The sequence below is a fragment of the Mandrillus leucophaeus genome, unplaced genomic scaffold (genome assembly GCF_000951045.1).
Source record: "Mandrillus leucophaeus isolate KB7577 unplaced genomic scaffold, Mleu.le_1.0 Scaffold544, whole genome shotgun sequence".
NCBI lineage: Eukaryota > Metazoa > Chordata > Mammalia > Primates > Cercopithecidae > Mandrillus > Mandrillus leucophaeus.
In genome coordinates, this window is record NW_012105853.1 from 1,802,513 (window position 1) to 1,812,666 (window position 10,154).

The 10,154-nt window shown below is 49.1% G+C and overlaps 1 protein-coding gene across 1 annotated transcript in view; it reads right to left on the reverse strand.

Annotated features, from left to right (window-relative positions):
- MYBL2 (v-myb avian myeloblastosis viral oncogene homolog-like 2) overlaps window positions 1–9,463 on the reverse strand; it is a gene marked incomplete at its 5' end in the record, with an annotated part of 50,123 nt that extends 40,660 nt beyond the window's left edge. Inside the window, 3 exons of the mRNA XM_011997670.1 lie at window positions 688–780; window positions 2,028–2,099; window positions 9,370–9,463. Coding sequence (XP_011853060.1) covers window positions 688–780; window positions 2,028–2,099; window positions 9,370–9,463 — 259 coding nt within the window. The remainder of the gene's footprint in view (window positions 1–687; window positions 781–2,027; window positions 2,100–9,369) is intronic.
- Window positions 9,464–10,154: the final 691 nt, after the last annotated feature.

Here is a 10,154-nt window from a genome sequence, read left to right on the forward strand (position 1 = left end):
AAAAAAAAAAAAAAAAATGCCTAGTTCCCTTCATCTCCCTCTTTCCCATGAGCCACGCCTGCCTCGGTAGAATGGCATCCTCTGGGGTGGTATCAAGGAAAAGAGATGAGGGAACTCCCAAGGTATACCAGGGCAGTCATGGCGCTTACTGCCTCTTCTAGGTTGGGGACATCCCCAGCCTCTCTGAGCCCTGCTCTCACCATCTATAAAATGGGACTAACAACTTCTGCCCACTTCGCAGGACTGCTATGGCGATCAAAAGAAGGCATCTATGCTTGCCCTGTGAAGGTCACAGGGTGCAATCATCATTAAATCAGGGATAGCAGCAGCTGCCATTTGCTGAGAGCTCACCATGTACAGGACCTGCAAACCCCCTACAAACATCACCTGCTTAACTCTCATGACAATGCCGCACTGCTGCTGTTCCCCTCCATGGGCAGAACAAGAGAAGCTGAGTAATCAGCCCAACAGCCCTCGGACCATGAGTAGGGAAGTCTGGAGACACTCCAAAACTTGGAATCTCAGGGCTGCAGCCAGGGCAGCATAAGAGTATCAGACTGGCTGGTAGACAACTCATACCCAATGCTCAGCTTGACACCCCAACCCCAACACAAGGCAATCTCACAGTCCTCAGGTTCACTGGTGGGTGAAGGCCCACTGTGTACAAGGCACTGTCCAAGCAGTTACCTTCTGGTCTTCCTCTTTGGTCCATGGCCCCTTAACAAGGTCTGGGTTCAAAACTCTCAGCCACCTGTACTGGCATTGCTGGTCAGTGCGGTTCTGGGAAAAGAACAGAAGAACAAACCAATCTGTGAGAACTTCTGGGACCTCGGGCTGGGAGCCTGGTTAAGTACTGGGTTCAGGGGCCTACGGCCTGGGACTAGGCACACTTTGGGTAGGTGTATCCTGTTTCATGCAGCCACCACACACTGCACGCCCACATGCCGGAACACGGACAGTTTCCCTTTGCTACACCAGAGGGCAAACTCGGGCCCCTGTGGGAAGCCACCCCCTACCAACTGAACGCAAGAGGCCACCATTACAAGTCTTTAACTCTTTGTATGTCAGGGACCCCTGCTTTTTTCTAGGAGAGCATTTTTATTCCCTGAAGAGTTCAGATTACACAGAAGAGGGGGAGATGAGGCCGGGGCGCGGTGGCTCACACCTGTAATCCCAGCACTTTGGGAGGCCGAGACGGGCGGATCACGAGGTCAGGAGATCGAGACCATCCTGGCTAACACAGTGAAACCCCGTCTCTACTAAAAAATACAAAAAACTAGCTGGGCGAGGTGGCAGGCGCCTATAGTCCCAGCTACTCGGGAGGCTGAGGCAGGAGAATGGCGTGAACCCACGAGGCGGAGCTTGCAGTGAGCTGAGATCCGGCCACTGCACTCCAGCCTGGGCGACAGAGCAAGACTCCGTCTCAAACAAAAAAAAAGAAGAGGGGGAGATGAGGAAATGGGGCAGGAAGGGATCTGGTGACTTGCTTTCTGAGCAGCCCAAGCAGTAAGACATATGGCAGCTCCTGCCACACCCCCTCCCTCCCAGACACCTGTGGGTCAGGGGTGGGAGAGCCTGAGAAGGAGGTCCTAAGGGGAATCCCCTCATCATCGGGAGGCTCTAATCGAATGTGGTAGCACCCACCAGCCCTGTGGGGGCCTCACCATAAAACCTGCTGAAAGCATCACTTCCCCTCAGTTTCAGTCTCACTGTTAAGAAACCGAACACCTGTTCACTCCTGACTTACAGGAAGATATGCAAATATGCACCACATGCTGCAAATGTCTCAGAGCCTGAAGACCAGCAGGCATGCTGAGGAGCTGGGAGATGTTTACATCAGTGTGCCCTGAATGCCAGTTTAGGAAGAAAGATCCTACAAACGTTCATTTGCTCTGTTTTATTTGGTTTTGTTTTGAGGGGCTTAGTAAGGAACTCCCCTTTTCCTCCCCTTGGCAAAGTCAGACCCAGGCACACTGTTCTCTCAGAGTCCTTGTCCCAAGGGAAGGCCACAGAGGGACTGTACTCACAGGGAAGTGGCTGGCCAGGAACTTCCAGTCCTGCTGTCCAAACTGCCTCACCAGGGCCCTCAGCTGCTCGTCCTGCCAACACCAGAAAGACAGGGGCTCAGCACACATACGTGCAGAAAACCTCAGGGCTGCCCGTGATGGAGCCCAATCTAAAAGGAACAGTCTCGTTCATTCATTCTGTCATGAGGTGAATACCTACTAAGTGCCAGGCACTACAGCTGCAGCAGCAGGCAGCAACAGAGCTGCCCCGATCTTACAGGAGGGAGCCAGCTGCCAATCAAAGGCTCACAGGAACAAAAGTAAAGCCACTCCCTGCTGGGAGATATGGAGAGGTACGTGGTGACTGCCTACTCCGGGACGCTAAGGGACAGGTTCCAAGGAAATGCAGAACAGCTAGGATGGAGGAAGCAAGACAGATGCAAGATGATTTTGGAGGGAACCATAGGAGCCAGATCATTTGCAGCATCAGTTCAACCATCTATCATGCAAAACCACTGATGTGTTTGAACAGTGGGTGGTCACAGTCAACCGTGCTTTTTATAAAGTTCTCTTTGCCTGCTACAGGGTGGGAAAGGGGCTGGAAGGGAGCAGAGTGGATGTAAGGAGGTCATTACGGCACTCAGGCCAGAGGTGACAGTGATTTAGCATTAGAAGCAGGAGGCCTGGGCAAAAACAAGAGTAGTTAGAAGACAGGCTAGTATCTATCAAAATAGCCTCCCAAAATGAACTACCAATTCATGCGATAATATGAATCTCAGTGTCACTATGATGTGTGAAAGAAGCCAGACACAAAAGGGTACACACCGTATGATTCCATGCATATGAAATTCGAGAAAATGTAAACTAAGCTACAGGGACAAAAAGTGGTTGTCTGAGGCCAGTGGTGGAGAGGGATGAACAGCAAAGGGGGGCAAGGAATGTCTTGGGGACAATGGAAATGTTCTATAGCCCAGCTGTGCTGGTGGTTCCATTCAATTGTACTATAAATGGTTGTAGTTAATTGTATATAAAATTTTCCTCAGTTAAATCGATTAATATATAAAGAAAATGTCAAGCCAGGCATGGTGGCTCACACCTGTAATCCCAGCACTTTGGGAAGCCAAGGCAGGTAGATCACGAGGTCAGGAGTTCGAGACCAGCCTAGCCAATATGGCGAAACCCCATCTCTAGTAAAAATACAAAAATTAGCCGGGTGTGGTGGCAGGTGCCTGTAATCCCAGCTACTCGGGAGGCTGAGGCAGAAGAATTGCTTCAACCCAGGAGGCAGAGGTTGCAGTGAGCCAAGATCATGCCACTGCACTCCAGCCTGGGCAACAAATCAAGAGTGAGACTCCGTCTCAGACAAAAGACAAAAGAAAGAAAATGTCATGCATATAAACAATGGGTATTACTCAGTCAAGGGAATTCTGACGCATGCTACAGCGTGGATGAAAGCTGAGGACACTACGCTAAGTCAAATAGCCAGACACGGCAAATACTCAGGATTCCACTCACACGAAGCATCTAAAATAGTCAAAATCAGGCCGGGCGCCGTGGTTCAGGCCTTTAATCCCAACACTTTGGAAGGCCGAGGCAGGTGGATCATCTGAGGTCAGGAGTTTGAGACCAGCCTGGTCAACACGGTGAAAGCTCATCTCTACTAAAAATACAAAAATTAGCCTGGCCTGGTGGCAGGCGCCTGTAATCCCAGCTACTCGGGAGGCTGTAGCAGGAGAATCGCTTGAACCCGGGAAGTGGAGGTTGCAGTGAGCAGAGATCACGCCGTTGCACTGCAACCTGGGCGACAGAGCAAGACTCTGTCTTGAAAAAATAAAATAAAGAAATTAAATAGTCAAAATCACAGAAACAGAGTAGAAAAATAGCTGCCAAGGGCTGGAGGGTGGGAGAGTGAATTCACGTTTAATTAGTTTCAGTTTTCCGTCTTTTTTTTTAAGACAGGGTCTCGCTTGGTCACCCAAGCTAGAGTGCAGTGGTGCAAACAGAGCCCACCGCATCCTCAACCTCATGGGCTTAAGTGATCCTTCCACCTCAGCCTCCCAAGTAGGTGGGACCACAGACACACACCACCATGCCTGGCTAATTTCTGGGTTTTTTTTGGAGAGACAGGATCTTGCATATTCCTCAGGCTGGTCTAAACTGCCTCAAGCAATCTCCTCCCTCGGGCTCCCAAAGTACTCGGATTACAGGCCTGAGCCACCATGACCCACCAAGTTGGTGGGTATTTTGTTTTGTTTTGTTTTTAATGACAGGGCCTTGCTATGTTTCCCCAGCTGGTCTAGGACTCCCGGACTCAGGCAATCCTCCTGCTTCGGCCTCCCACAGTGCTTGGTTTAAAGGCATAAACCACCGAACTCAGCCTCATTTCTAATTTCAAAGATGAAAAAGTTTTAGAGATCTTTTGCAAAACAATCTGAAAATACTTAACACCACTGAAGTACAAAGATGGTTAAGGGGTAGATTTAAGGGGGAGGAAAAAGGGGATAAATTTAAAGAGAGATGGTTTTGTCACACATACAAATTTATATGTGTATATATGCATACATGCTCCTAGACAGAAAAATTGGTCACAGTGCAGCTCACCACAGGAATCAAAGCCCTCAACTACAGCTGGGCCAGAACCAGCACAGGCTGGGCAAAGTCACCGTAAATTCTCTGGGTGAGCCAGCCCAGGCCTGCACTCACATGTCCACCTGTGGCCAGTCCAGGACACCCTTCCCTACCCAAACCATGCCCCCTCCCTGCCCTGGCCAGGCTCACACCTGCTTCGTCCCGTGTTCCCCAGTCCATCTCTGGCACCACCACCCTCCCTGACAACTGACCTGGATACTATCGTTTCCAAACTTACACTCTTTCCACCTGCCCTGGGACTCCCTGACATGGTCAGCTCCATCCCCGCACTGCCCTCTCCACAGCCACCTCTTGCCTGCCTGGCACAGCGCCCTCTCCCACTCCCTCAGCACTGGTCTCTCAGCCCCAGCCTGTGCGCTATATCTCTTTTTTTTTTTGAGACAGAGTTTTGTTCTTGTTGCCCAGGCTGGAGTGCAATGGCGCGATCTCAGCTCACTGCAACTTCCGCCTCCTGGGTTCAACAGATTCTCCTGCCTCAGCCTCCCAAGTTGCTGGGATTACAGGCACCCACCACCATACCCAGCTAAGTTTCTGTATTTTTAGTAGAGACAGGGCTCTGACGTGTTGGCCAGGCTGGTCTTGAACTCCTAGCCTCAGGTGATCCACCTGCCTCAGCCTCCCAAAGTGCTGGGATTATAGGCGTGAGCCACTGCGCCTGGCCACCCATCTGTCTTATCGATTCCCCACACAGCAGATGAGCTCCCCTGAAGCCCGGCTACATTCACATCACTCCCTGCATTAGAAACCTTCCATCTTTGTCCAGTTCAGACTTAGGAAAAAACAAACCAAAAACGAAGCTAACCTGGCTTTGCATTGAGAGCTGAATAATCCTACAGCTTCTAAGCCTAACACTCAAGGCCCTCGAGGAATCAGCCCCAATGTATTCTTTCGTCTCCGTCAACCACTTCTCCACACCTTCAAGGACCCTTCCCTCCAACCAAACTGACCTCCTGTACTGGCTTTTCTCCACCTACAGCCCCTTTCCTGATCTGACTTACCCAACATTTGCACACTGTAAGTCTTCCCTCACTATTAAATTTCCAAATCCTCATCCTTAGCTCGAAGGTCACTTTTTCCATATAAGTTTCCTTAACCTCGTCAGGCAGCAGTAATATCTCCTTCTAAAGGTACTCGCCATCCACTCATCCTACAATTATCAGGTGCCCAGAGCTGTAACAATGAGCACCAACAGACACTGATCCTACTGGTGCCGCGGATGACCACAGCACATTCCAGGCACCTGCGCACGGTCTTATCTTTCCATCCCAGGGAGAAAGCTGCTCTGGGGTAGAAACTTGGCCTTGTTTATTCTTCTAAACTCACAAGAGCCAAATATAGTCCCTGGTCCACAACAGGATGAGCAGAAAAGTTTTGCTAAGCACGCATCTGGAAAAACATCTTTCATGATTAAAAAGGGTTTTACCACTCACACAGCAAGTTTTAGAAAAAACAAAACAAGCTAGTGATGGTGGCTCCTGCCTATAATCCCAACACTTTGGGAGGCCAAGGCAGGAAGATTGCTTGAGCCCAGGAGACCAGCCTGGGCAACATAGCAAGACCCTCTTCTCTATTTAAAAACAAAAAATCAGGCCGGGCGTGGTGGCTCACGCCTGTAATCCCAGCACTTTGGGAGGGCGAGGCGGGAGGACCACGAGGTCAGGAGATTGAGACCATCCTGGCTAACATGGTGAAACCCCGTCTCTTCGAAAAATACAAAAAATTAGCCGGGCGTGGTGGCAGGCGCCTGTAGTCCCAGCTCCAGCCTGGGCGACAGAGCAAGACCCTGTCTCAAAAAAAAAAAAAAACCCAAACCTAAAATTAAGGACATCTATGATGTTACCTATGGGTTGAAAACAAAACAAAACAAAAAACACTGAAGAACTGAAGACACTAAGAACAACTGAGGTAAAATAAAAAGGCCAGTAGGAGTCTAAAATGGTACAATCAATTAAGAAAAAGACAGTTTCTGTAAAACTAAACACACACCTATCTCATGACCATATCTAATTATCTTCCCAAAAGAAAGGAAAACATGTATTTGCAAAAAGACTTATGCAAGAATCTTCATGGTAGCACTATACACAACAGCCAAAAATCAGAAACAATCCAAACATCCATCAACAGGTGAAACGCTGTGTGCTATATATACCCATACAACGGAATACTATCCAGTGATAGAAAAGGACAAGTTACTGAATCACCCAACACTATGCTGAACAAAAGCCAGATGCAAAGAATGCCAACCATACGATTTCATGTACAGAAGATTCAAGAACAGGCAAAACACATTATCCTAAGCAAACACAGGAAGAGAAAACCAAATACCACATATTCTCACCTATAAGTAAGAACCAGACACTGAATACACATGGACACGAAGAAAGGAACAAGGACACCAGGGCCTACTTGAGGGTGGAGGGTGGGAGGAGGATGAGGATCAAAAAACTACCTATTGGGGCTGGGTGCAGTGGCTCACGCCTGTAATCCCAGCACTTTAGGAGGCTGAAGTGGGAAGATCATCTGAGGTCAGGAGCTCAAGACAAGCCTGGTGAACATGGTGAAACTCTGTCCCTACTAAAAATATAAAAATTTGCCAGGTGTGGTGGCATGTGCCTGTAATCCCAGCTACTTGAGAGGCTGAGGTAGGAGAATCGCTTGAACCCAGGAGGCGGAGGTGGCAGTGAGCTGAGATCACGCTACTGCACTCCAGCCTGGGCAACAGAGATTGTCTTAAAAAAAAAAAACTACCTATTGGGTACCATGCTTATTACCTACAGGTAACAAAATAACCTGTACATCAAACTCCCATGACATGCAATTTACCTATATAATAGACCTGCACATATACCCCTGAACCTAAAGTTAACACACACACCCCCCCCAAAAAAACAGGCAAAACAAATCAATCAGCAATTGCCTGGAGCTGGGGAAGCCTGACCATAAAGGGCCACAAGGACTTCTTGGGATAATCAGGGTGGAGCTTACATTGGTATGTGCATTTGTCAAAAGTGATCAAACTGGCTGGCCGCAGTGGCTGACACCTGTTATCCCAGCACTTTGGGAGGCCAAGGTGGGTGGATTGCTTGAGGTCAGGAGTTCAAGACTAGCCTGGTCAACATGGTAAAACCCCATTGCTACAAAAATACAAGAATTAGCTGGGCATGATGGCGGGTGCCTGTAATCCTAGCGACTCGGGAGGCTCAGGCCAGAGAATTGCTTGAACCCAGGAAGCGGAGGTTGCAGCGAGCAGAGATCACGCCATTGCACTCCAGCCTGGGAGACAGAGGCTCCATCTCAAAAAAAAAAAAAAAAAAAACTGATCAAACTGTTCACCATAACGAGGGGCATTTGGCCAGGCACAGTAGCTCATACCTATAATCCTAGCACTCTGGAAGGCTGAGGTGGGAGAACTGCTTGAGCCTAAAAGTTTGAGACTAGCCTGGGCAACATGGCAAGACCCTATCTCTACAAAAAATACAAATTTTAGCCAGGCGTGGTGGCGCATGTCTGTGGTCCCAGCTACTCAGGAGGCTGAGCGGGGAGGATTGCTTGAGCCCAGAAAGTTGAGGCTACAGTGAGCCATGCTGGTACGGCACTCCAGTCTGAGCAACAGAGCAAAAACCCTGTCTCAAAAATGAAAAAAAAAACAGGGCATTTGATTGCATATGATTACATATAAATTATATTTCAATCACGTTTACTAGAAAATAAAAAGACGGAGCTAGAAGGAAACCAGTTCAGGGCTCGATGTCAGAAGGTTCAATACAGTTCATTTTTTTAGAAAAAGAAAGTGGGAGTTGGCAGAGTGCGGTGGCTCACGCCTGTAATCCCAGCACTTTGGGAGGCCGAGGCGGGTGGATCACCTGAGGTCAGGAGTTCAACGTTAGCCTGGCCAACAAGGTGAAACTCCGTCTCTACTAAAAATACAAAAATTAAGGCTGGGCACAGTGGCTCACGCCTGTAATCCCAGCACTTTGGGAGGTTGAGGTGCAGATCACGAGGTCACGAGCCTGGCCAGGATGGTGAAACCCCATATCTACTAAAAATACAAAAAAAAGTTAGCGAGGTGTGGTGGCACATGCCCGTAATCCCAGCTACTTGGGAGGCTGAGGCAGGAGAATTGCTTGAACCCAGGATGCAGAGGTTGCAGTGAGCCAAGATCATGCCACTGCACTCCAGCCTGGGTGACACAGCGAGACTCTGTCTCAAAAAAAAATAGCTGGATGTGGTGGCTCACACCTGTAATCATACCTTCTCAGGAGGCTGAGGCAGGACAATCGCTTGAACCCGGGAGGCAGAGGTTGCAGTGAGCTGAGATTACGCCACTGCCCTCTAGCCTGGGTGACAAGAGCGAAACTCCGTCTCAAAAAAAGAAAACAAGAAAGAAAGGGGGAGTTACAGACTTGGCCGAACCTCCTAGCACTCAAAAGGCAAAAAGCACAATCAACGTCCATGACATAGAACATGCCAGCTGCTCAGGAGACACAATGGGCCCTGAGGTCTGGAACACACATCCCCTTCCCACCCGCTGAGTCCTCAGAATTGAGAGTCCCCCAGAATGCTCTGAGTAGAAGCATGAGGTCAATCAGAGGACCCATCCCTTCCTTCACCCACTCCTCCTCTTCATCCCATCTGATGGGACATCAGGACTCCAGGCTCAGCTCCTCTGGACGGCCCCCAGCTGCCATCAATCCTCTCCTCCCCATGGACTCACCTCCTCATGGGTCCATTTGACCTTGCACTTGCTATCCCTCTGCTCTGGCACATCTGAATCTGTGTCCTGGTAGTGCAGCTCATCCAGATCCTCGCTATGGGGAAAGCAGGCCAAAGGTCAAGGATGGTGTGTCCATATGTTTTACATAATGGAGAGCGTGTAGGCAGCAACCAGCCCACCCTAGGGAAAGGTCTGGGGGAGAGAGCTTTTACTTTTTCTTCTTTTTAAGACATAGGCACTTCTGCTTCACTTATTTTTATTTTTATTTTGAGACAGGGTCTCACTCTGCCACTGGGCTGGAATTCAGTGTGGCATGATCACAGCTCACTGCAGCCTTGAATTCCTGGACTCAAATGATCCCCCCGCCCCAGCCTCCTAAGTAGCTGGGACTACAGGGGCATGCCACCATGCCCGGCTAACTTTTGTACTTTTTGTAGAGACAGGGTCTCACCATATTGCCCAGGGTGGTTTTGGACTCCTGGGCTCAAGCAATCCTCCCACCTCAGCCTCCCAAAGTGCTGGGACTATAGGCATGAGCCACCACATCTGACCTCACCACTTTTTAAATTCTTTAATGAAATAGGTTAAGAGCTACTTTCTTCTTTTTAATCTTCAGGAATGCCCTAGTGATTTCAAAAGCTGTAAGAAAAACAGGTCAGGCACAGTGGCTCAAACCTGTAATCCCAGCACTTTGGGAGGCTAAGGTGGGTGGACTGCTTGAGGTCAGGAGTTCAAGACCAGCCTGATGAAACACGGTGAAACCCCATCTCTACTAAAAATACAAA